This window comes from Rhinolophus sinicus, linkage group LG15 (assembly GCF_036562045.2).
Source record: "Rhinolophus sinicus isolate RSC01 linkage group LG15, ASM3656204v1, whole genome shotgun sequence".
NCBI lineage: Eukaryota > Metazoa > Chordata > Mammalia > Chiroptera > Rhinolophidae > Rhinolophus > Rhinolophus sinicus.
The window spans coordinates 19,332,785-19,359,726 of record NC_133764.1 but is presented as its reverse complement, the minus strand read 5'-3'; the positions used below and the strand labels follow the sequence as shown (position 1 = coordinate 19,359,726).

Below are 26,942 nucleotides of genomic sequence, written 5' to 3'. Positions count from 1 at the left end.
CTGCTGCCTGCGCCATTCAGCCAATAGACCGACACAGGAGTTAGGTCACAGAATACGTGTTTATTATCAGAGCACTGGTGGTCTGAGAAAGCAACCGGTTAACACCTCCAAAACCTGCCTTAACAGTCTCAGACCCGCCTAGGGTTATTTCAGGGAAAATCTAGGTGTTCCTCCAGAGGCTAGTGAAGGTTCCTGGGGGTCTGCATGGAGCCTTCCCTCTGGCAATGTGATTCTCTGGTGGGATGGCAACCCAGGAACAATGATGGGAGTAGCCTACCTAGTAGTGGGATCTATAAGCCTAAGGGTATTAACCACAAGTTTCAGGGTAATTTTTTAAAACAGGGAACTGGGTGGGACGGGACATTCCGACCTCAAGCCCACAGGGGGATGATCTATTGTTAGGTCAAGGAAAGGTGAGAGGCCTCTATTCTGTGTGTGCCAACCAGGCCCTGCTTCAGTGTCCCCACTCTTACTGTTAACACAGGCCCCAGAGATTTTCCTATTACAAACAAATGATTTCTTTCCACTTCCCTCATGTCTTAAAGTTGAGGGAATCAGGAAATGATGAAGCTAAAGCCAACCTTTGCCTCAATTCTGAGACCAGTGGGGTAAAATGTGAAAGGGGAAAAAAAAGAAAGGAAAAGGCACAGAGGTGGAATGTGTTTAATTGCTAAAGCCTATTACCCTTCCATAAATCACACAGAAGAACAAGGTGCTAATGCGAATGTTGAAATAAACAGGTCTAGCAAGAACTCCTGCTTTGGTTTTTTTTTTAACTTTCTTTCAGGACTTAAAAATAACTGAGCCATGTAGTTATCATTTTAGGTTTACTAATTGCACCAATAATGTCGCTTCCAAGCTGGGTTGTCTGACGGTTCTCTTAGAAATGCTAAGTTGCTCGGGCAGTGGTTTAAGGAGGGTCTGTATCTATTGATTTACTTCCGTAACTCACAAACTTTTCAATATAGTTTCTGATATCCACCCAGGGCCCTTGTGTTTTGAAAGATGTCTTCAAAGCCAGGATAATTATTTAAATGTCTCCCCATTTAAAAATTAATCTGCCAATTAGAGATTCTAATTGGCACCTGAAAAAATACCAAATCTAGCCGAAAGCAAAGACCTTGTGTTTTGGACCGCCTGGTCAGTTTTAGCGCCCCCTACGATCTTCCTTATTGACTTTTTGAAATGTTTACTATAATTATAGGAAATCCTCTAGCCTTCCATTTGCTTTTTAAAAATTTTTTTTTTGTTCTTGGTGTCGCAAAGCGAGGATGTGGGATGGGAGCAGAATAAAAGGAGACACTATTCTGCAAAACATGCGTTTCGTGCTACTTTCACGTAACCTCTACAGACCCGACGACGCTTTTCCGCCCCCAGCCCTCGTCTAACGTTGCTCGGCCTCGGCCCCGCCCCTCCACCCCAGTCCACTTGGGTCCTCCGGAGAGGGAGGGACCCTCGCTGCAACCCCACAGTCAGCCACAGGGAGGTGACAGCGGCCGCAAGAACCAGAAGGCCTTCTCCAACAGCGGAGGCGGCGGAAGCGGAAAAGGCGGGACCTAAGGCGCACGTTACGTCAGCACGTGCGAGCGTAAGCGCCAGGTCTTGGGAATAGATGGTGGGTCCCTTCGGCGCGTGCTGGCGGCTAAGAGGCTTTCTCGGTTGGGTTCTGCAGTGTTGACCTCATGGCGGAGATAATTCAGGAACGCATAGAAGATCGACTTCCTGAATTGGAACAGCTGGAGCGCATTGGACTGTTCAGTCATGCGGAAATTAAGTGAGTTTGCTGAGGAAGAGCTGGGGCGGGCTGAGGGGAGTTGCGGCGTGTGTGTGGCTGGGAGAGGGATGGGGAGCCCTTGAGTTGTGTTTATTTTTTCCTCACATGACGGAAGCCCACTTTCAGATTTTGATGATGTCCAAAATCAATTTTTCATTTATTGCAAGGTGATCCGTCCATTTATTCACCAAAAATACTGACAGCTCTTCAAGGGGCCAGGTCTTGGGGCAGTAAGGATGATAAAACCGGGATTTCTGCCCCTCAAGAGCTAACTGCCTTGTATATGATGGGAGAGACAGACTAATTAAACATTTTGATTATAGTGCGGTGTACTGTAAGTTGATTATAGTAGAGTGTACTGTCTAGAGATGCGAAGAGAAGGCTGTGGGAGCCCAGGAGGGGTAGAGAAATCTTTATAACAAGACTTAAAGATGGGGAATCATTTAATTGAATTTCGCATTTTTACCCCAGAGCTTAGCCAACAACGTCTGGCATAAAGTTGGCATTCACTAATTTGCTAAAATTAAGTTGAATAATTTTTTATGGTTTTCTCTATTTCTTAATTTTCAATGACTGTGAATGTAGTAAAGTAACTATGGGAGTCTTAAAGTAAACCTTTGTTAAACACAACACAACAGTGTAAATGTTATTAACTAGAGACAATTATTGGTCTTGCACAACTTGCGTTAAATTCTCCTAATATGCACATGTTGTGTGTTCATTCCTTAGCTAAATACAATGAGTGATTCTTCTCCCGTAAGTCCTTTGTAGTAGTAATAAACTTTTCTAAGTAAAAACAGTCTGGGTTGTTTTTTTTTAATCTGCATGGTGAAAACTCGGGAGAGGAATTTAGGAAAGAGATTTGATTATTATTAAAGCCTAAGTGACCCGAATTTGGAGGAAAGGAAATCTTTACTAATACCGTATATAAATAATATAAAGTACTTAATATTATTTGCTTTGCTGGTGCGAATGTTAGTGGTCCTGGCAATTGATTAGGATGATTTTTATGAAAGTTTTAAAATACATCCTGATGCCTTTAAGGACACAGAAGTAATATATAAGAGAATACTTACTTATGAAAGATAATAATTTGGGAATTATATGTTTTGGTAAATATGTGTTTTAAATATATTAAAAATAAAGAAACTTAACAAAAACCCTAAAGTTACTTAACTTTTGCTCTTTCTTAAGTGTTACATTTTAAGTGGCTTTCTCCTCAGGGCTATCATTAAGAAGGCCTCGGATCTAGAATACAGAATACAGCGAAGAGCTCTTTGTAAGGAAGACTTTATCAATTATGTTCAAGTAAGTGAGTAATTTTATTACCTTTTAATCTTAGAAATTTTAAATCAATTATAGAACGGAGAGCTTGATGTCAATTTTCTACAATACTCTAGAATTGATGATTAGACAGGTAATTTTTGAACAAGTGCAGAGATGATTTGGGAGTAGCATTGCTCCACTAAGTCTTTAGTCCTTGGCAAACTGAACTTTTTTTTTTCTTTTATGGGGTTAATGGATCAGAGACTGCCAAAGACACAGTGTATCAGGATTTTAGCAAGAGATTTGATAGACTACCTCTTGTGGGGGAAAGATAAAGGAGAGTGAGTTTGATGATAGTAGCTGGTTGGAAAGTTAATAATTACGTGTCTATAAGTCTGTCAACTTAGAGATGTCCTGCAAGGTTCTTCAGTCCTTTATTGAATGGACCATTTCAGTGAAGATAAAATATACATGCTAGACCTGTTTTCAGGTGGGGGAAGAATAGCTAATATATTGGATGACAAAATGAGGATTCAGAAAGAACCCAATAACAAGATGAAATGTTATAAGACTAAAGTTTCTGAGCTTAGATTTAAAAAAAAAAAAATCAACAAACAATATATGAGACCTAGCTAAGAATCTTGTATTTGGAAGAGGTCCTAGGGCTCATAGTAGATTGCTCTTTTAAAATGAGCTGAGAACATATGTCAAAAATATAATCTAATTGACTATATTAACTAAAGTAGGGTGTTAGGTAAGTTAGCTGAGGAGAGGACATGGCAAACAGTAGGCCCTCAGATGTTGGTTTGAAAACAGTTTTGCACTTATTAGACCATGTCTAGAGCACTGTGTTAGGCTCAAGACTACATTTTAAGGACTTTGAGAGGTTGGTTGGGAGGCAGCCAGCACGGAAACCTTGTTCTAAGAGGAATCATTAAAGGAAATAGGGATATTTAACCTTAAGGAGACTTAAGTGGCAAATAATTTCCTTCTTCAAATATTTAGGAGTCACGTGCAGATTAGATTGATTTGTTTAGTTTTAGAGAGCATAACTGAAATAAGATTAAAAACATGTACATGCACATACTCTTACATATGTATTCCCCTGCCTGCATACAACCATGTAAACTTGCTGTGAGACATAAGTAGCATTTTAAACCAGTGAGGTCCTGGTTATCCATATTATAAAAGTAAAATTAGATCCCTTCCTCACATAACACAGAAAAATTCCTGCTGCATCAAAAGGCTGAATGTGGGGGGAAAGCTTTAAATCTTCTACAAAAAATACGAAAGAATGACTTCAGTTAGGGAGAGATTACTTAAAATCAATGAGACTGTGAAATCACAAACCATGAAAAGAAGATTGATTTGACTATGTTAAAAGTAAAAATTTCTGTACAGACAAGACACCATGAATAATGTAACAAGACAAGTCACATGATGGGAGAAAATTGGGGAAGGGGTTATTACTTTGTGAGGGGTATAAATGTCTTGTTTTGTACACCTGAAACAAACAAACAAACAAAATATTTGGGACACATGTAATTAGGCTCTAGATTATATAAAGAACTGCAAATCAAGAAAATGAAAACAACTGGAAAAATGTGAACATGTAAATCACAAAGGGGAAACATTATTTGTTGATAAACTTATGAAAAGATGTTGGCCTCATTAGTAATCAGGTAAATACAGAGTAAAACCAGGATGCAGAGCTACTTTATATCCATCATATATTAACAGATGTTTTAAAGGTTGACATTATCAGTATATAATTGGTACAACCACCTTGCAGAGTAATTTGGTAATATCCCATAAAGTTAAAAATACGTATACTCTGTGACCCAGCAATTTCATTCAGTCATACAGTAAATATTGAGTACCTACTATGGTACTGATTCATTCTGATGGGGTTACACCAATAAATTAAACAGACAAAAATCATTCCTTCAGGAACTTACATATTAGTGGTGGAAGTCTGTATATACTTTGGAAAATTCCTGGATATGTCCACAAGAAAAGTACAAGAATATTAATTGCAGCCTTTTGTAATAGAAAAATTGGAAACAAATGTCAGCAGAAGAAAGAATAGGTAACTTGCACATTCATTCAGTGAACTGTACAGCCGTTAAAACGAATGGACTTAAATTTTCGTGTGCTAACGGATATATCTGAAGTCATAATGTTGAATAAAAATATGGAGTGATGGGTACAATATGATGCCATTTATAATATAAAGTTTAAAAGCATTCAAGCAGCATTATAATAAAGTTCAAAGTCATGCTTGAGAGTGATACAGTCAAGATAGTCATTTCCTCTGGGGAGGGAGAAGAGTGGAATCAGATATGGCAATAGGGGGCTTCACTTGTATTTCAAACGCTTTCTAACAAAGCTTTGAAGCAAGTAAAGTAAATGTAGGCTTTGATGTAGCAATGTAGGAGCTAGTTTCACGAGTGTTCTGTGTGCTTAAAATATTTAATGAGGAGTTTTAAAATGAAGCATGCAGTCTTGTGAGGTCCTGAGCTTTCTGTCTCTAATAGTCTATGCTGAGGTTTAGACAGGAATTATATAGTAGTGGGTTTTAGAGAGCCTTAGAGGTTCTAAGTGGTTCTTTAGAGAGGAAGGAAGGGAAAGCCAATTAGGCACCCTGTTGCAGCCAGTACAGAGCTATTATCTGCTTTATTTGCTTGTACATTAGCTAAAAATTTTGAATGGTTAATTTACTAAAAGTTTGAATACACTTGTAGACTAGAAAGTTAGATTGGTATTATACATCTTATAAGTTTGTATCTAAGATGTTTATGTGTATATATTGCTAATGTATATATTTGTGAATTTTACAGATATAAGGTGAATTTTCAGTGAGTGCTAGACATTTACTGTAAATTATGCTTTTTGATAGCAAATTATCTTGTTTTATATTCTTGACTTTTATTTGCTTTATGATTTTAAATGCATTTCCTGCATATTTAAAAGGTTATAATTTTTCTTGTCTTTTTTTTTTTTTTTTTTGTATGTTTTTCTTCCATAGTATGAAATTAATCTTTTGGAGCTGATCCAGAGAAGAAGAACTGTACGTAGATGATTTTCTGGAAGTTAGAAAAAATATAGAATTAAGTAGTGTGGCTCTATAGCTAGAACTTGTATTTGGGGAGCAGTTGGCATTGATAAATTGTGGGGTGATGTGCTTATAATGGATATTTGTAATTGTTTAGAGAGGAATTGCTTTATCAGTTATTTAATGACCTAGTAGGAATGCTTCTTTGGATAAATGTGAATAAGCTGAGGCTTTGTATTTTTATGTTCCTTTTTAGCGCATTGGGTATTCATTTAAGAAGGATGAGATTGAGAATTCTATTGTACACCGGGTACAAGGTGTCTTCCGACGTGCTTCAGCAAAGTGGAAAGTAAGTGATCAGAGAATCATCAACTGAAGATATATATTATACATATTATGAGTTGGATATTCAAATGTATGGTTGTATATTCTTACCTTGGGTGTCTTAGTACTTATTCTAATGATGGAATCAGTATCATTACTTGAAACCAGTTATCAAACCGTTAAGAAAATTGATCTCATTATTCTTTGAGGATGATGTTGAAAAGAGGGGATTTGATACATAATTAAGGATAAAAAAATTGGGATTTGTTTGGATATATCTCTAAGTAAAGTACACCAAAGATTTGGAGGGGGAAGATAAATGGTTAGAGTAGGGACAGTACCTTAATGACTTGATTTTCTTCAAGTTCGGTGCTGGGACGGGGACAGTATGATATGGGAAGTAGTTTGGGTTCCTGGGAATGACACATTTTGGGTTGCTACCCTTTATTGAGATCATTTAACAACGCCATTGAACAAATTGGATAGACCACAGATTTTGTCTTGGAGCATAGTAGGTGGGAGTGGGGGAACAGATTGAGTTATAGTTAAGAGAGCTCAGGGCATGATGAGGAAGAACCTAATAGGCTGAGGGGTGTTGTAACACAGTGGATATTCTGAAATCTGCCTGTTTCAAAGGTGTATTATGTATACAATTCAAATTCAGGCAGCTTACTACATTGCTTTTCTTGCAGGATGATGTTCAACTTTGGCTATCCTATGTTGTCTTTTGTAAGAAATGGGTGAGTATTTGGGCAGCCGTGTCTTGCTCTCTCTTTCCTTCTTTTGGTTAGTTGACTTTTTAAGCCCCACACTTGATTACTGAACTCCATGTTTTCTCCGAAGGTGTAGGGTTAACAAATGGGAAAAGAACCCAAGAAGGCTGAACTTCAGTGTAACAACATTAGCCTAGCTGAATCACTAAATGGTTTTCAAGTCAGTTGAAAAGAAAATGATCTTTATGTGCATTTGTTCATTAAAGTTGAATTTTTTTTTTTTAATATTTAGAATGTTTATGTAGGATGGTTTAGGTAGAAGAAAACTATGAGCACATACATATTTGTTTCTATGTCCCTAGCAATAGCAGATCTTGCCCCTTAGATTTTACAGTTGGTAAGCATATAGAACAGATCATTTAAGAGATTAATGACAATGATTTCGCTGTGTAGGAAGTAGAATTTTTCTTCCTCTTTTACAGGCTACCAAAGCTCAACTTAGCAAGGTATTCTCTGCCATGTTGGCCATTCATTCAAACAAGCCAGGTATGGTGAAATCCTTGTCAGGTCTTTTTTTTACCTTTTATGTAGACTCAAGCTCTTTTGGAATTTGGAATTTATTTTGCTTGATAAACCTAAAAGAAATTATTTTAAGAACTTGGCCTTCGCAGTTTTCGTTCCTGAATTTCTACATCTTAGTTCACCCCTGCCTGCTGTGTACTAGTTACTGTGTCAGTTGTTATGTGTGCAAAAAGGACTACGTTTCTTTTTAGTTGCTGGTAAAAAAACTTTTTTGGTCCTTTGAGGGACATTTTGTTTAGAGGCAGTCATATTTAAGGGATTTTAAAAACATAAGGGAAAAAGATTAATACAGATTTTACAAGAGTGACTGACACTGAGTAGGAACTCATGTTTTGTAAGAGAAAGACTTCTCTTGTGATACTGTCTGTGTGGTACATTATTTTACAGTGGAGGTACTCCATTGCCTATGCTCAAGTATCAGGCTCAATGAGACATTTTACACTACACAAGACTCAAATAGGCTACATTTGGCACCAGTTTGTTCAGAAAGATGCAGGATAGCATTAGGTGTGTTTCTTTAGTAGAGTACTCTTAGCAGTTCAGAAGGTAATGACAGTTCAGGTGTGAGGGGATGAGACCACATGAGTGGGTAGAAGAGCCACTCTGGCTTAGAAGACCCACGGATGAGTGTAGTTTCCAGGGATCCTAGAAAGGACCGTTCTCAATTTCAGGAGGCACATGCTCAAAAAAGCCCAAAGCGATGGCTCTCTACTATTTACAGCCCTCCTAGTCCAGATGTGATTACCAAACCATGGGTCATTTTTACCAAAAGCAGTCTTGCCTGGTAACATAGCTGACCATTGTTTCTAGGGAAATAGTTAGAATGCTACCTCAAGGTTAATTTCCCATGTCATAGGACAAAAAAAATTTCTTTTAAACCCTTTGTTCTCAACAAGTATAAAAATATTTTGAAAATTATGAGGCATTAAAAAAATTAGACTATTTTAAATAGAGAAAAGAGCAAAATAATTTTATTTCATTGATTCTAAGATGCACAATTTTTCCAGCATTTGAACACTTAAAATTTGTATGTGACTTACAATGATGTTGACCTTACATCTGATGAAATACAGTAATAGGCACATAAGTACTTTTAGATATTAACATTTACCTGTTTGCTTCAGAATACTCTTTTTTAATCTTAGACAAAGCAACAATACAGATAATCATTAGAAACTCCCTCATCCACTTCCTCTTTCAGTAGGATTAAAAAAAAATTCTTTGACTATTGAAATGGGAGCATTAGTCTTTTTTGTCTGACTTGATTAATTTATTGAAATGAAGCCTCGTGTTCCTCCTTTATAGCTTTGTGGATTATGGCTGCCAAATGGGAAATGGAAGATCGCTTGTCTTCAGAAAGTGCAAGACAACTATTTCTTCGAGCTCTGCGCTTTCATCCACAATGCCCGAAACTTTATCAAGAAGTGAGTGTGTAAAATAAAAATAAAATTGTCCCTTTAGAAGAAGAAAAAAGAAGTGAGTGGGTGTGCACATAACGTGAGAGAGTGATGTCTCGGTTTGGTCCTCTGGAGACATATTCAAGTTAAAAAAGACTTCGATTTATGGAGGCTAGGGATAAGTAGGGGAGCTGCTGGGGAAAGGGACCCAGCAGGGTATTTCTTGGCCAGTAGTAAGTCAGCTTTGACCTTATACATCTTCCAGGTTCATAGTGACAAATTGGAACTCCTACCTGTCCATTTGGTTCGGAGGGATAGGGAACTGGACCCTACCTTTTTTTTTTGTTGGGGGCCAGGGTTTAGCCATCCTTATACCTTTGTTCTTATGTTTTTTTCTTCTCCCTCTTTCTCTTTTTTTTCCCCTTCCCTCCCTCCCTCTTTTCTTTTTCCTCTCTCCCTTCCCTCCTTTGTCTTCTCTTCCCCTTTTTTCCCGTTCTCTTTGTTTCTTTTTCTTGAAATGGATACTTCCTTCCCCTCTTGGTGGATTTATTTCTGCTTGAAGGGATGTATTAGAAAAATGATGGCCATACATTTGATTAAAAAAATAAATTCTGGAAAAAGCCTAGGTGCTAAGGGGGAAAAAATACGGCTCTTCATGCAAATGGGTTTTGTAGCTGTCCCAACTGTATTTTTGGTCTTGTAGTAATTTAATGATGTTTTATATTGTAGTCTTGTATCCTTTTGTTATTGTATGGTGTTATTTATGGTTTTTGGAGGCTTTCATAAATGCCTATGGTTGTATTTTCCAAAATGGAAACAGATTTGCTTTTTCTTATGAAAAGTTATTAGAATTTATTATAAATAGTTCAGAGAAAATAGTTTAATGAAAAAGTAACAGAAAAAGTACTCATAATCTTATCACCCATACTTTTATGAATATTATAGATATTTAAACCAGGTTTTATTTCTGAAAAGTGGGATTTTGCTACATATTCCTGTGTTCTGTATTTTTACCTAACACATCATGAATGTAGTTTAGTGTTATAATAGTATATATATTGGTGGTGTTCATATTTTCTGGTCTTAGGACCTCCTTACGATCTTAAATTACTGAGGAACTCTAAAGATTTTTTGTTTGTGTGGGTTATATTTATCAGTTTTTAATTTTATTGAAAATTAAAGCCATGAAATCTAAAAATAATAATTTAAAAATAAATTTTACATGTTAATGTAGATTACTTATTTTTAAATGAAAATAACTCTAAAACAAAGTTTAAAGAGAAGAATCGCATTATACATTTCTGCTAATCTTTTGAATATCTGACTTAATCAGGGACAGCAGGGTTCTCAGATCTGCTTTTGCATTGATTGTGGGTGATAGCACCCATCATGTTGTTCTGAAAAACCTTGAACTCTTGACATAATAAGAATGAAAGGCAGATAACATACTAGTATTATTATGAGAATAATTTTGAAAGGGTGGCGGGATCACCCAGGTATCCCCAAGTTACATTGTGAGAACCTCTAATGTACATTAACTGTTCTAATAGTTGCTTTAAAAAACAACTAAATACTGGTTTTTATTTTAAAAGTAGTACGTATTTGTAGAAAGCCTTGGAGAAAAAAGAAGGAAAAATGTTTGATTAAGGACAAATGCTATTAACAAAATGGTGCATTTTTTTTTCTGTGTACATTTTTCCCATAGTGGTAATTGTGTTATATGTAAAAGTTTGTAGCCAGCTTTAAAAACAACGTAGAATAACATTAGAATTGTAGTGCACCATTACTAAATTGTTGTAACTATTTTATGACTGCATTAGCAGTCTGCTTCTTTTATAACCTATCTTACTGTTGTGGGGCGCTTAGATTGTTTCCAGTATTTGCTCTTACATCTTTGTGTGTGAAACTTTTAGGTATTTAGGATTATTTCCTTATGATAGATTCCTAGAATCAATATTGCTGGTTTAAAAGGTATCAACTTTTTTATTTTTTTTAATCTTTTATTTATTTAAGTGTGTTTTTCCAGGACCCATCAGCTCCAAGTCAAGTAGTTTCACGCTAATTGTGAAGGGTGCAGCTGACAGTGGCCCAAGCGGGGATCAAATGGCAATCTTGTTGTTAAGAGTACCGTACTCTAACCAATTGAACTAAGCGGCTGCCCCTAAACTTTCTTTTTAACTTGGCATTTTAATATGTCTTGTAATAGAATTCAAAGTAGTTATAAAAGTTGTGGGTAAGCCCAACTTTACAGTAGATGTTAATCATGCATTAGTTTCTGTTTATATAGCTTGATATAACATCGTTACCATGGATTTGTTTTTCCAAAATAGTTATAGATTCTCAGGAAGTTACTAAGATAATACAGTGAGGTCTGGTGTAGTATTTACTGTTTCTGATGGTTACATTTTATAAAGTTAAAATATTAAAGTCAGGAAATTGACATTGGTATAATGTGCAAATTGTTCACTGTCACTTTTTTCACGTGTAGGTTTGTGTAACCACCACAGCAATCAAAATACAGAACTGTTTACATGATCACAAATTTCTCCCTCCTTATCAATGTCAGCTGATTTTATAACAAATATACTACTCCCCCCAAACTTTCTCAGATCTGATATTTATGTGTAAAAAATGGCATCTTATGTATTTCTAATTTAAAAAATTATCTCCAAAGATTTTCAATTCATTATTTCCCTTCTGTAGTACTTCAGGATGGAGCTGATGCATGCTGAGAAATTGAGGAAGGAAAGGCAAGAATTTGAAAAAGCCAAAATGGATGTGGTAAGATCCTAATGTATTGTCACTTGTTAAAAATGTATAGTGTTTTGAGCCTGCTTAGGAGTAAGAGAAAATCTTTGAAATGTATTTTTTTAATGTTTTATTTTATTTTATTTTATTGGGGAATGTTGGGGAACAGTGTGTTTTTCCAGGGCCCGTCAACTCCAAGTCAAGTCATTGTACTTCAGTCTAGTTGTGGAGGGCACAGCTTAGCTCCAAGTCCAGTCGCCCTTTTCAATCTTTAGTTGCAGAGGGCACAGCCCACCATCCCATGCGGGAGTTGAACCGGCAACCTTGTTGTTAAGAGCTTACGCTCTAACCAACTGAGCCATCCAGATGCCTCTCCTGCAGCTTAGCGGCAGCTTGTTGTCTTCAATTTAGTTGTGGAGGGCGCAGCTCACTGGCCCATGTGGGAATTGAACCGGCAACCCCGTTGTTCAGCGCTCTCGCTCTAACCACCTGAGCCATCCAGCTGCCCCCACAATATATTTTTCTTCCAATTTAATGTCATAGTTTGAAACTTTTAAAGTGAGTCTAGGGTTGACTTAATTAAATGGGCTTAGTAATAAAAATGGAATTTTGTGCTTTAAAAATAGACATTTGGATTAGTTGATGTTGTCCTCAAAATCATTACTGATGGAATGGCCAAATGCTAGTCTTTTTTTTTTTTTCCCCAAATGCTGGTCTTTAATACTTTATGATTTTGTTAAATGACATAATGGGTTGAAGGAACTCAATAAAAGTTGTGAAATATGTGGTTTTTAGCCTCCTTTTTTATGTATTTTTTTTTACATGACAATAATTTTAAAGATGTTTTAGAATGTTAGAGCTGTAAAAGGATCTTTGCTATCATCTGTTATTGTGGTTTCCAGCTCTGGCCTTTTTTATCCAATTAAAGTCTTACACAGAAGGGTAAACAGGGCATGTAGAACCTGACCTGTTCTGGTCCAGATGCAGAGTAAGGCCTTAAGCCTTGTGCTCTTGCCACCACTCTAGGAGCCTGAGCGAATACAGTTCGAAGATCAGTGGTCTTGTTCAAGCTACACATTTTACAAGTAAGGCAACTGGCCCAGAGAGAGACGTGATTTGCCAGAGGTCAGGTGGCACAGGTAGCCTCGGACTGTTCATTTTGATTCTAGTGCTTTTTCTACTTACTGGCACTATCTGTTAAGTGATATTTAATATGACATTCTTTAGGGACACCTTGATTATCCTGAAGAAATCCTTACAGGCGAATTGGCACGGATCATCTACAAAAATTCTGTAAGCATAATTAAAGGTAGGTATCTTTTGAAAGTTTATTTATGGTGAGAAAGTGAAACTATAATGAGGAATACCTTTAAATAATTTTGAAAAATTTCTGTTAGAAATTCTGTTAGAATGTGTATAAAACCCTGATGGTAGGAATAGTGTCTTATTTCTTTCAGAAAAGACATATTTCTCCTTAGGGTATACTTCAACATTTCAGTAAGTTTTTATTGAGTACTTAATTCATGTGGGGAGTGGAAAAGAAATAGATGATTTAATACATTCCTTTATGCCCTTAGGAAGTGTAGAATAAAAGTTAGAATAAAAGTTACGAATACTCCAAAATAATAATAATAATAATATTAATAATATGGCTTTGCTTGTGTAATGGAACTATGGGTGTTTTTTTTTCTTCCCTATTTTGTCCTGTCTTCCAATTAAAAACAAAAAAAAACAAAAAAACTAAGTTCAGTACATCAAGAAGGTGGTACATTTAGAGTAAAGTGATACTTTTAGAGTCTTACTTCCCTCCCCCACTTTTTAAATTTTAGGTGCAGAGTTTCATGTGTCACTGCTTTCAATTGCACAGCTATTCGACTTTGCCAAAGATCTGCAAAGAGAAATTTATGAAGAGTAAGTAAAATAGTGGAAAGATGAATATGTCTGTTTCTGATCTTGTGATAAGGGTTTGAGGTTGATTATTTAGAAAGTGGGAAAGAAGATACCACACTAAATCTTTGGCAGAAAGCTAAGTTTTAGGACTATTGTGTCATAGTAAATTATATAAAAAATATATTCCTAGAGAAGTTTTTTGACTCACTATTGGCTTCCCTTGGGAAATATTTTCCCTTTATTCAATCACAAATAAATCCTATAGTTTATAGAAAAATCTATATTTCTGCTTTCCCGGCATGTCTTTTGTCCATAAAATGAGAGTTGCACACATGAATGCACTTTGGAATGTTCATAGTGAATGCTGTAGGTGTATTTATTCTTTAATGTCTGATTATATGGTTTGAGAATTATTTGTAGCCTACCTCGTGGGTACCTTACTCGTAGGTAGCACCTCTTACTTTCATAGGAGATAAAATAGAAGTTGGATCAGTTTGCTCTTTGGATATCTTCAGGATTTTGGTAGAGGATTAGGTTGTACTTTGCCTCTATTACAGAATAAGGTTCTCCAGGGCTTGAGGACGATTTACTTTTGAGAGCTAACTTGAAAGTCAACTTTGTGAATAATGTCTGCAACATTTTGGAACCTAATAAATGTGTGACAACTCTGATTCACTGGCAAAATTTAAATAGTGACTGTGAAGATACCTGAAGAGCCTATTGGGAAATGACTCTTCCAGTACTGGGATTGTTAAAAGGATGTCCTGGGTACCCTTTTAGAGCTAGGGAACTGTCTCTTTGGTATTCTGAGTTAGTCTCATGTCATAGGGCTGATACCAGTAACCTGTATTTTTCAGCCTCCAAGTACTGCACACAGATGACCCTCTCACTTGGGATTATGTGGCACGGAGAGAATTAGAGATCCAAGCGCAGCCAGAAGAGCAGCCGGCCACGAAACATGCCAAAGCGGTGGAGATGGGCCGGAAGGAGGAGCGGTGCTGTGCTGTATATGAAGAGGCAGTAAAGACTCTCCCTACAGGTAAACTTCACCACCCATGGTGTGCTGGAGAAGTGATGGTATTCATGAATGTGAAACTGAAACTCCTGTTCCCATGACCAAAATCGATTTCAGGAAACTTCTGCGGTAGTTTACAGTGTACCTGGCTTTCCAACTTGTTCTTTCTCTAGTGGTGAAAGATGAGCTTTTATGATCTTCCTTGATAGTAGTGGTATTTGCATTCATTTATTTGGGGGAAATGATACTCAGGAAATGATAACGCAGAAGGTTGTTTATTCCTTAATTATCTTTTGATATAAATTTACTTTTAAATTTTGGAATACTGGAGTATTAAGGTAGAGGGGATGTATAACATGGATAAGGCTTTTAATTTTTATATTTATGTCATTACTCAGTACTTTTTCCCCACTACTGAAGATGTTTGGTTGTAATCAGAACAGCTTTTTTTTTCAGAATAACTTTTTTTTTTAAAAACCAGACTAGTTGAAACTCTTCTTCAGAGGAATTTTTCCTTCAAAGAAAGGATATATGATTGGTAAACTGAGAGAATTGGTGATCTGATCATTGTAATCTTTCTGACTTTTTCAGAGGCCATGTGGAAGTGTTACATCAACTTTTGCTTGGAAAGGTTTAGTAAGAAGACAAATAGCCCGTCCCTCAGAGCGAAGGTAAGGACTTACATGTCATGGGTATAGTGGGTAACTAGAAAGGGACTGTCTTCTGAGAGAAGGACAGACTTTTGGGGCCTGGGACAGTTTCCAAGAACTTAGTGCTTAACTGCTCTTTCTCCTTGTGAGTGACCTGTCATCCTGAAGGTCTGAGTCTGCTTTGCCCTTGTACTGGCCACCATGTTAGGAGGTGCTCTCTTACTGGGCTGTGTTTGGTGCAGCTGTCTCACTCTAATCATAAGTGAAACCACCTCAGTCCCTGCTCTCAGCACTCAGAAGGATGCAGAACTGCTTTTGTTCCTGTCAGGCCAAACACCTCTGCTGGGATCTTTGTAATGAACTGAGGGATTTTTCTGATTTCAGAGGCTGGAAAGAACCATGATTGCATTCAGGAAGGCACATGAACTCAAACTTCTACCAGAATGCCAATACAAGCAGTGGGTAAGGACACGAACACATTCACTGCCTATTACATGTACTTAATTCCGGTTGCTTTGTGCTGGTGTCATCTGTTTTAATATATATAGTTACGTGACTAAGCCCATTATTTAGTTTGGTATGGTAGATGTAGAGAGCAGTTACATTTGGCTCTCAGTATTTGGTATATGCCAAAAACGAAATCTGTACCAGTAAAAGGAGGAATATTATTTAGCAGAAAACACTCAAACAAGGAGTCACAATTTGGGTTTATTTTGTTTGTCCACCCATCCATCTTTTACTGAACAGCCTTTTCCTGAAGTTTCAATCTAACTGTCTGGCCCAGATTAACCATTGGTACAACAAAAACAGGTTAGATGTGTTCCCTGTGTCTCAGAAGTTGACATTCTAGTAAGAGGCGTATTAACCCATCCTTACCCCAGGAGTGGGTAAGGACTGTCATAGAGACCGGAGTAATGCGATGTGGGAGTAGGTACATAGCTCTAGATGGGGTTTGCCATTTAATAGCTAGGTGACTTGGGCGAGTCACTTAACCTTTCTGAGTTTGTTTACCTGATTTTAAAATACTGATAGTGATCCTTGTTGTTGCCACCTCACAGACTTGTTGAGAGCATTACCTGAGACAATGGATGTGTTAGTGCACTTAAATACTTTCTTCATAGGGTAAAACAAGTATCAAAATCTTTATATTTGTTGAGTGCCTTTAATTTGTGTGACTCCTGATTCATATCTTCATGCAATTTTTATATAATTACAATTAATTTTGTGCTATTTTGTATTTTCTTTATATTAACATTTAAAAAGTACTTTTTCCTATATATGTTCATAATATCCATACTGTACACTAGTCTATTGTATTATACCTTCTCCCACTATAGCATTGTCTGGCAAAAATCCCAGATCTGGATGAGTTCAGCTGCCTCCGTTGGAGTTATTGAATGTCAGCAAGGCAGTTACATCCTGTGCGTCCAGATGGGCTTTGCTTTGAGTATTGCCTTGGTGGTCCTGCTCTCTTGCCATTATTGCTTATTTTGCCATTTGCCACTCTGGCCATTTCAAACATCCTCTGCTCTCCAAATCTCTCAGGCTATCCTTCTTAAGCCTGCCACTTCATCACTCATTTCGTGACCTTGACTTTAATGAAGAGTCCCTCAACATATTGCAGCTAAACTTAAAAAACTGCTGATTTCTACATCTATCTTTTCTCCAGATTATTCTCCACAGAATGATCTTTTAAAATTGATTATCGGATTAATTTGTGGCTTCCCACTGTCCTTTGTATAAAGCTACTCAGTCTCATTAATTTGGCTCCTGCCTGTATTTCAAGCCTCATGTGCCAGTTCTCTCCAGTTTACATCCTACCCCTCCAACCATTGTGAACTTGGATTTCCTTTCACATCCAAGCTCTCACTCATCTTCAGCTTTTTGCGCATGCTGTTTGGAGAGCCTTCTCTTTTCCTGTGGATTTCTGCTTCCGCCTGACTAATGTGTGCTCTTCCTTAAGTCTTAGCTTAAATGGCACTTCCTTTCTGGGAGTCCTTTCTCCTCACTGCCATAGACCCTGTTGGGTGCTTGTACTTTGTACTCTGATAGCATATTGGAGGCTCTGGGTGCTAGAGAATGTACCTGTTGTCCTCATTTTTTAATCTGCTGTATATAGTGTACAACAAAAATGCTTGCTGAATCACTGATTTTATACTGCCATTTATTCTTTTTCACAATTTTGTAAAATTGAATTGGCTTTATGTTTTTCCCCATAAAAGAGTGTGTATAAAAGTATTTTGAACAGATAAGATTTCCTTCTGTTGATGTACTCGTTGGGTCATATTTGTTAAAATAAAATTCCCAAGTTTAAGATAGAAGCATTTTATTACTCTTGTTTCATAGTGTCAAATTATATTTCAGAAAAATTGTATCAGTTTATAGTGTGCCCAGTTGTGTTTGAATGAATTAACTTATTTCCTTACCACCCCAGAAATACTGGTTTTATCTTTACTGATTTTTATATTCTGTTTGGTGGGTGTGGGTTTTATTATAGTGAACTATTTTATTAAAAACTTAACTTTCAATCTGTATTATTTAGGTCCTCTAATGTTTACCTCCTCCCCTGCTCCCCCTTTGTTTTGTAGCCTTGGGAATAGGAGCAGGGAATGGAGGAGGAATTCCAATTGTTCACGTTGTGCCTGTTTGGCAGCCATGGTAAAGGCTTAGTGGAAAGGCATTTGAAGTTGTTGCCTCATATGAGCTCTGTATTTGTCACGCATTACATAGGGCATTTCGCTTTCAGTAGTTAATGTTCCAGTGATACTTTGTCTTACCTAGATTGAGTTGTTGCTGCGCCATGACTTCTTGAAGGAAGCGCTGCAGGTGGCGGTAGCTGGCACTGCATTGTTCAGAGACTCCGTAATGATGTGGCAGATGCGGCTGCAGGTGCTGATAGACTCAAAGAGCCCGGATGTAGCCAGGCTTTTTCAAGAAGCCTTTGTGCACCTGAAGCCCCAGGTCTGTGTGTTGGGTCTTTTATGTTTCATTTTGTTTGGCAAATGTTTGAAGACTTCAGCCAAAGCTCATGTGGGGTGTCCTTGTGTGATGCGAGCTGGCCCCAAAGTGCATTCGTGATGATGGGTCAAGGCTCAAGAGTAGAAGAACTTCCATTTAATGGCCTATTTCTAATTCTTTATGTGAAAATTGACTAAGTTGTATAAACTTTGTGTTCCATCTAGGTATCTTACCAGTGAGAAATATTAATAGAATATTGTTCTCAGTTGGCTTCTAAAGCTGAACTTAAAACACACATATATTTCTAAACCTTAAAGTTTAAAAGCCTAAACCTTAAATCTTTGCAGTGAATCTTTTTTTTATATTAGTAGGAAAAAAGTATTCCAGAAGTTAAAGTGGGAAAAAAAAATCTTTTTTTTTTCCCCCATGGGAAAAAATAATCTTAATTGTTTTACTGCTCATTTGTGTGTGACTCTGAGACATGAGTGAAGATCAGCTATTTCAGCCTAGATTAATTATAATGTGTGTTGTGGTTCCTAGAGAGCAGAGATATGATCTGGGTTGCTATGGGTCTGACTAGCTATGTGCTGTTAATTACTTAATTAACTAATAGCTTATTGATGGTAATAACTATAGCCAGCATCCTCCAGTAGAAGGGAACTATTGGGTTGGTGCAAAAGTAATTGCGGTTTAAAAGGTTAAAAATAATTGCAAAAACCGCAATTACTTTTGCACCAACCTAATAGCATTAGCAGGAGAGTATTGCTTTGGGTGATGTGGTCAGATGGCTGGCCGTGTTCTGGCATGCCATTCCTCTGGGCACCGAGGATTCTGTCACACTGAGGACAGGCTGGGAGTGAATTAATGTTTTACATATTGATTATCGTAGGAGGAACCTGTCTTTATAGTGATAGTTTTCAGAGCACAGTGCTAAGCTTTCATTTTGTAACTTTTTTTATTGTAAGCAGGTTTGTCTGCCATTGTGGATTTCTTGGGCAGAGTGGAGTGAAGGTGCCAAAAGCCAAGAAGACACTGAAGCCATCTATAAGGTATAGGCACGATGTTCTAAGTTTCGTGTGTGGGGAATGAGCAGATAGGTTCACTAGTTGGCTAACTTTCTATAGCAGCTGTTCCTAACGCACTATTACTAGGTTGGTGCAAAAGTAATTGCAGTTTAAAAGGTTAAAAATAATTGCAAAAACTGCAGTCACTTTTGCACCAGCCTAGTAATTGAGCAGCCTGGGATGGTGCTGGGAGAATTTGTTTTGATGTTTATAAATTTCCTCATGCAGCTTATCGTTTTCCTTTTACATTGTAGAAAGCTATCGTAGCTGTCATTGGTGCTGACTCAGTCACCCTGAAGGAAAAGTACCTGGATTGGGCCTATCGAAGTGGTGGCTACAAAAAGGCCAGAGCTGTGTTTAAAAGGTACTCCCAAATGTTCATAGCTCGTCCTGTCTCTCCACTCCATACTTAGCCCCTGGTACCCCCGAGGTTTTATATGTCTCACAGACAGTATCTGAGGAAGTAATCCAAGAGACTTTTTAAAAAAGTTTTCTTTTTGGAACAGTAAAAGCAGTTCATACTCATTGTGGAAAAATTTTATTGAAGAGATAACTAATAATTTATTGTAATCTCATCAAGAGTAAAAACCATGTTACTATATCATTTTAAAATTTGTTTTTCACGTATTTGAGATTTTACTATAACCACTTTTTTTTGGTGTCTTTTTTAAATGTTTATTGGGGTGACAATTGTTAGTAAAGTTACGTAGGTTTCAATATAATCACATTTTCTATACCACTTTTATTGGTGAACATTAGACTGGCCTTTTCCCTATCAGTAACATTTCTTCATAAATATCATTTATTAAAAATAGCTGTATGATATACCACTTTGTGGATGTGCCATGATTTTTTTGGCACAGTAATACTACTTTGATGAACATTTCTGCACAAATATTATTTGACCATGTTGGAATTGTTCCTTAGAATGTATTCTTAGAAGTGGAATTATTGTTCTCCTTTAGAAAGACCTTGAGATGTAAATAGTAGAGGGAACTTAAAACTCTGAAAGTGAGAAAGAACAGAACAGGAAGAAAACTGGATAGGAAAGAATTTGGTGGTGAAGAGAAAGTCATTGGAGATTGAAAGCGTTGAGAGTGACTGGTGGTCAGGTCGAGTCCTTGTATTGAATTGTGGCCAGGTCTTCATTAAACCAAGTGTTGTGGAGGCTCTGACATAGGCATTTGTATTCATGAGATGTGAGAGGCTCTGTCATTGTGAAAGATAACAGTTCTCCCCTCCTTTTAGTTTACAGGAAAGCCGTCCATTTTCAGTTGACTTTTTCAGGAAAATAATCCAGTTTGAAAAGGAGCAAGTAAGTGTTCTGTGTATACATTTCTTGTCTGGGAAAATGGATTAGTGCTTACTAATCAGTTGCAGCATTTTGACATTTGAAAAGCTCTCATTGTAAAACTATGTATTTCTGGTCCCTTTGTTCAACCCCTTTTTCCATAGAGATGGTTTAGGAATGGTAATCATGTGAAGAAGAGAAAGTACATGTCTGGAAAATAGAAAACTTAGATGTCACCTCTAATAGGAAGTGCTCCCTGCCAGGCTGGGTGAAGCGCTGCTTCTCTGTCTCCACAGCATCCTGTTTGTGTCTTGTATTGGGCTGTGAGGTAAAGAGTAGGCAGGCAGTAACTGTTTCTGGTGTTTTTAACTGAACACGTGAGTGAGGAAAAATACAGGAAAGTCTCAGTTAAAATAATACCCAAAAATCCAAATGATCTGTAATCCCACCACAGTAACACAACCAACCATATTTCATTTATTTTTATAGTTTTGTTTACTTACATACACACGGTTTTGTACTGTTTTATTTCTGACTTCTGTGCCATACGGAGAGTCTCTTTCTCGCTCTTTCACCTAACATTTTGTAAACACATTCCTGTGTTTTTACATGGTTATTTTTTTTAGTGATTGTAGTATTAGTCTTAAACCCATAATTTTCTTAACCATTCCGTTACATGTAGGTTGTTTCCAGATTTTTTGATATAGAAAACAAAGAGTGCTGTAAGCATTTTGTTTATATTTATATAGTATTGCTTTCTTTTGAGTTATTTTCTTGAGATAAATTTCTAGGACTGGAGATACTAGTATTTTTTATAGTTGTTTATATATTACCAGATAGTTTTCCAAAATAGTTGTACTTATTTATAGTGATAATTAGCAGATATATCAGTATACTTACTTCCACCTCCAAGTATTCAGTTTTGCTTTTTCTCCTTATTTTGGTGTTTTTTTTGTTTTGTTTTGTTTTTAAAGATTTTATTGGGAAAGGGGAACAGGACTTTATTGGGGAACAGTGTGTACTTCCAAGACTTTTTCCAAGTCAAGTTGTTGTCCTTTGAATCTTAATTGTGGAGGGTGCCGTTCAGCTTCAAGTTGTCCTTTCAGTCTTAGTTATGGAGGGTGCAGCTCAGCTCCAGGTCCAGTTGCCGTTGCTAGTTGCAGGGGGCACTGCCCACCATCCTTTGCAGGACTTGAGGAATTGAACTGGCACCCTTGTGGTTGAGAGCCCACTGGCCCATGTGGGAATCGAACCGGCAGCCTTCAGAGTTAGGAGCTTGGAGTTCTGACTGCCTGAGCCACCGGGCCGGCCTATTTTGGTGTTTTGATTGCTGTTTATTTCTTTGAATTTTGAAAAGCTAGAGCAGTTCAACTCTTATTTTCATAGTTTTGATCATTGAGTGGGTAAATTATCTGTTCTTGTCCTAAAGTGTAAGAGATAGTATAGCATAATAATTAATAGCCAGGCTTTGGATCGATAACATAATAGTTATGTGTCTTGGGCAACTCACTTAATTCTAAGCCTTGGCATCCTTATCTTAAAGGAGGTCATCGTACCTTTTCAGGGGTGTGAGGGTTATAAGACCAGAGGGAATACTGGGTCGAAAGGAATTTGCAGTACAATGGGCATTATGAGTCTTAACAAGGTGTGATTCTGGTTTTCATGTATATGTAAGCTATGAGGTTAAATTCACTTCTATGAAATAATAGTCTTAGTGAAGAAAAATTTGAATTAGGAAACAGTTATTTGACTATATAAAAATATTTTTAAACTGAAGATGTTAGTCTGCCTTGTAAAGGAAACAAAAGAATACATTTAAATGGAAGTAGAGGTAAAGAATGAACATTCATTGATTGTAAAGTTAATACCAGCTGTTATTGGCTAGGTACATAATTAGTCAGCATTCTAATTTAATCCTTGTAGTTACTTTTGAGATGTCATCCTTGTGTTATGAGTAAGGACACTTAGAAGGTCAGAGGGTTTAAAAAATTTGCTGAAGGTCATATAACTAGTATTTATATACTTTGCCTTGATACGAAATGTTTTAAGGTGGACATAGCTAATATGTGCCAGAGCCCAGATAACTCAAAAGGAAGAAATCCCTAGCCATAGGGAGTAGAACCTCCCGCATTTATTTATTTATTTCAATCCTACTTCTCCCTCAGGGCTTTCAAACATACTTTCCTGTGAAGCTGCCCATGTTCCTCCAAGAATTTATTAGGCTTTTTCCATGCTACCATAGCAAAGTGCTTTTTATCACTGTTTGACACTTACTTCGCTCTGGAAGTAAATGCATATGACTTCTCTCAGGGTAAGTTGAAAGCCAGGCTGTGTTCATCTTAAGCCACAACCCTCCTCTCCTTAAAATACCTAATAGATGATAGCTGTTAACAGTGTGGTTGAAAGGAATTTATGACATTATAAATTAGTCTTAAGATTGTCTGATTATTTTTAGGAATCTTGCAAGATGGCGAACTTAAGAGAATATTATGAGAGGGCTTTGAGAGAGTTTGGATCTACAGATTCTGGTGAGTAAACTTCAGTTATAGACATATCAGTCTGTTTGCATGTGTGGTCTGGAACTTTTCAGTACGGTTAGAACAGTGTTTCTTTACTGGGTCGTGGCCCTTTTGGAGAATAAAATTTGTGTCCTTCTCCTACCTCTTCCCTTACTTTGTGCATAAATAAATACTTGGAGATGTAATTTTGCTTATAATTTAAAGTTCATAAGCTCAAGAGTCCATGGGTCTTCTATTAAGAACGCTGGGTTAGAGAAAGATTTGCTTGATTTGGTTCTCTAAAACATATGGTATTTGTCAGGGAAAGGTTAATAATGTAGGTCAGAACAAAGAGGAGTGGGAATTACAGCAAAGGATAGTGGGACGTTAATTGACATTAGTTGTCATTGACTACTGTCACATTGTCCACATTTATAGGCCTTGTAAAACATACTTCTGGGCACTAGGTATGTCACCTAAAATCTGTTTTTAGGCACTCAAAAACTGACATGTATTTGTTAAACTCATATTTAAAAAACAGATCTTCTGATGAAATGAATGAAAATGGCATTTTGACTAACCCAAGTAAATTTTGTTTAGCATGGTAACAAGGTTATGGTGAACTCATTTTGATATACTTCAGTGTAAGGAAGCTGAGAGAGGTATTGTTTCACATAGTTTTCTGTGGAAATAAGTTCCTTAGAAATCTTGTGTTGAATCGATATTAAATAATTAAGCTTACCTATTGAAGCCTTGTCAGTTACATATTATATGTCCACAGTAATTTTTTTGTTCCCGTTAAAGATCTTTGGATGGATTATATCAAAGAAGAATTGAACCACCCCCTTGGTAGACCTGAGAACTGCGGACAAATCTACTGGCGAGCCATGAAAATGTTGCAGGGAGAGTCAGCAGAGGTGTTTGTAACTAAACATGCTATGCATCAAGCCGGCCATTTGTGAAAAGAGGAAGAACAAGCCAACTTTGTGAAATAGTATTGTAAGCCTTCTGGGTAGATTGGTGTTAGGAGTTCATCTACAATTTGCTTAGAGATGGCAGACAAGATGGCTGTCTGATTTTGAGATATGCTTTAATTTTGTTAATACATTATTCTTTAATTCCAGAAGAGAACTGCTGTTCAGTGGCCAGAGGCTACTTGTTGGCGCTGGATCTACTATAGATCCTGAATGTTGTCCAAAATAATGTGGAAATCATACAACTGAAGTTTCTTTTATTACTCCCGGGGTTAAGGATGAATATCTCTAGACCTAGGGGCCAATTAAAATGGAGGAGAAAGTACAGTTCTGTTAGTTTATTCTTCCCTTATTATAAAAGTATGCATGGTGTGCATTTGATGTAGAAAATATGGTGGGAGTAGAATAAGGAGAAGAAAATAAAAGCATCCTGTAATATCATCTGGAGTTAAACTCAGTAATTTGATTTCCTTTACCAGAATTGGATTTATCCTGTTAGATCATTTACTCATTCATTCATTGAGTGCCCATCATAAGCAGGAAGGAAGGGAAGCTTTTTTGGATGGAGGTAGGGGTTAGAGGAACAGAGCTGAATGTCCTGAAAACTGGTTGAAGGAGCAGAGAAGGATGCTGGGTATTGGGGAAAAAGTTGTTGTTTAAGAAGATCAGGATGTTATACAGGTATCTTTTATCTCTGGGACTGATCTGCAAAGTAGTGTTTATAGTGGGCAGGGCTGCCAACAAAAGAAGGGCAGGGATAGGGAGCATATTAGAGAAAGGCTTCAGAGCCCATGATGGAGGATGGCTTAAAGCACAGAAGGGCATTCTGGGAGTAGGGGAGGCAGTTTTTGAATTTTATATCCTTTAACATAATGTTATGATGTCACTAGGAGAAGCATTCAGTACAGTTTATTGATGTTTCACTTAATATTAGGTTGGTGCAAAAGTAATTGCGGTTTTTGCAATTTTTCAACTTTTTAAACTGCAATTACTTTTGCACCAACCTAATATTATGTTGTTTTTCCATGTCATTAAAAAGCCTTAAACACATTTAATGAATTTATAACATTCCCTGTAAAATTCATAACATTCTGTGGTTGGACCTTGTCGGTTAGACCTTGTTATTTCTAATTTTTTCTTACTATAAATGCTGTTGATGATTTTTGTAAATCTTTGTTCACATCCCTGGTTATTTCTTTAGGAGACTGACATCTGACAGAATTGTTGGATTAAAGGATATAACTTTTTAAAGGAGTATATATATTGCCAATTTGTAATGTATAAAAAGACTTTCAAGAAATGTATGAAAATGTCAACACCTTTACCTGTGGTGGATACTTTATATACACACACACACACACGTTGTTTTTTTTTTAAATTTTAATTGGGGAATATTGGGGAACAGTGTGTTTTCTAGGACCCATCAGCTCCAAGTCAAGTCATTGTCCTTCAATCTAGTTGTGGAGGGCGCAGCTCAACTCCAAGTCCAGTTGCCGTTTTTCAAGCTAGTTGGGGGGGGTGGGGGTGCAGCCCCCTGGCCCATGTGGGAATCGAACCGGCAACCTTGGTGAGAGCTCGTGCTCTAACCAACAGCCATCCGGCTGCCCCAGATATTATATTTTTTATTTATGCCATTTTAATGGGTTAAAAGTGATACATCATTGTTTTAATGTGTATTTCTTTGGCATTAATGAAGTTAATGTGGTTTTCCTGGTTCTCTTTTCATGTTTTGATTTTTGTAAAACTCATTTCTTACTAATTTATAAGAGTTTTTTTATGGGGGGCGTGGAAATACTGGGGAACAGTGTGTTTCTCCAGGGCCCATCATCTCCAAGTCAAGTCATCGTCCTTCAGTCAAGTTGTGGAGGGCGCAGCTCAGCTCCAAGTCCAGTCGTCGTTTTCAGTCTTAGTTGCAGACGGCGCAGCCCACCATCCCATGTAGGAATTGAACCGGCAACCTTGGTATTATGAGCACTGTGCTCTAACCACTGAACCATCCATCCATCCTGTTATTTGATTTAAAATAAAAATAATTTCCTCTTTTCCCTCCTTTAAGTCCCAGGAAGTTTAACATGCTAAACCCTTATGTGGCATTTTTATTTTAGGAAAGAGATACATGTTGCATGCAAGAGGAGAGGAAAGGGGGTGGTGGTTGGCTTCTTATAGCAAGGCTATGAAGGTGGGTCCCCTGGGTCCCACTTGTATCTAGTTCTCACTATTGCAGGTTATGAAAATGCATCTAGCTAGTTCACCTAGAGCTGTACCGTTAGTATGGTAGTTTCTAGTTAATGTATGGCCATTTAAATTTATTAAAATTAATTTGATTTTTCATTTATACTGGCCACATGTTTACCATATTGGACAGCACAGATAAATAGAACTTTCATTCCCACCATCACAGAAGATTCTGTTGGACATTGTTGACCTAGATAGATCCAATTAGATTTGGTGAAACTGACTCATGGGTCAGAACAGCACACATTAATTGATCACATTCTCTTCTCTGTAGGAAAGTCTATAAGTCGTGAAAAAGAAAACAAATATTATTTATTGTTACACTAAAATTTTTCAAATGTGTTATACAGTTTACAAAATATACATTCTTGGAAGGAGATGAAGGACTAGGTAGGCTCTGTAATCTCCCAAAAATTGTCATAAGGTGGCCGGGTGAGCAAAGGACTCCCAGCTTCCACCTTTTCTGCTACTTACATGTTAAGGTGAGCACGTTCAGGAAGTGTGGGGA

At 37.2% G+C, this 26,942-nt stretch overlaps 1 protein-coding gene across 1 annotated transcript; it reads left to right on the top strand.

Moving 5' to 3' along the window:
- Positions 1-1,568: 1,568 nt before the first annotated feature.
- On the top strand, positions 1,569-25,515 carry UTP6 (UTP6 small subunit processome component). Its single transcript, XM_019750725.2, has 19 exons — positions 1,569-1,774; positions 2,998-3,082; positions 6,069-6,110; positions 6,352-6,444; positions 7,112-7,159; positions 7,615-7,678; positions 9,020-9,138; positions 11,815-11,892; positions 13,087-13,168; positions 13,689-13,770; positions 14,607-14,788; positions 15,356-15,435; positions 15,799-15,876; positions 18,196-18,375; positions 19,341-19,421; positions 19,691-19,800; positions 20,685-20,751; positions 23,183-23,255; positions 24,030-25,515. Exons 1-19 carry the CDS (start codon positions 1,683-1,685, stop codon positions 24,185-24,187), a joined length of 1,794 nt encoding a protein of 597 aa, XP_019606284.2. The 5' UTR covers positions 1,569-1,682; the 3' UTR covers positions 24,188-25,515.
- The last annotated feature ends 1,427 nt before the right edge of the window (positions 25,516-26,942 follow it).

Coding starts and splice junctions, on each gene's coding strand:
- UTP6 (XM_019750725.2), top strand. CDS start 1,683: ATGGCGGAGATAATTCAGGAACGCATAGAAGATCGACTTCCTGAATTG. Junction 13,771..14,606: donor CAAAGAGAAATTTATGAAGA/GTAAGTAAAATA, acceptor TGTATTTTTCAG/CCTCCAAGTACTGCACACAG. Junction 23,256..24,029: donor GTTTGGATCTACAGATTCTG/GTGAGTAAACTT, acceptor TTCCCGTTAAAG/ATCTTTGGATGGATTATATC.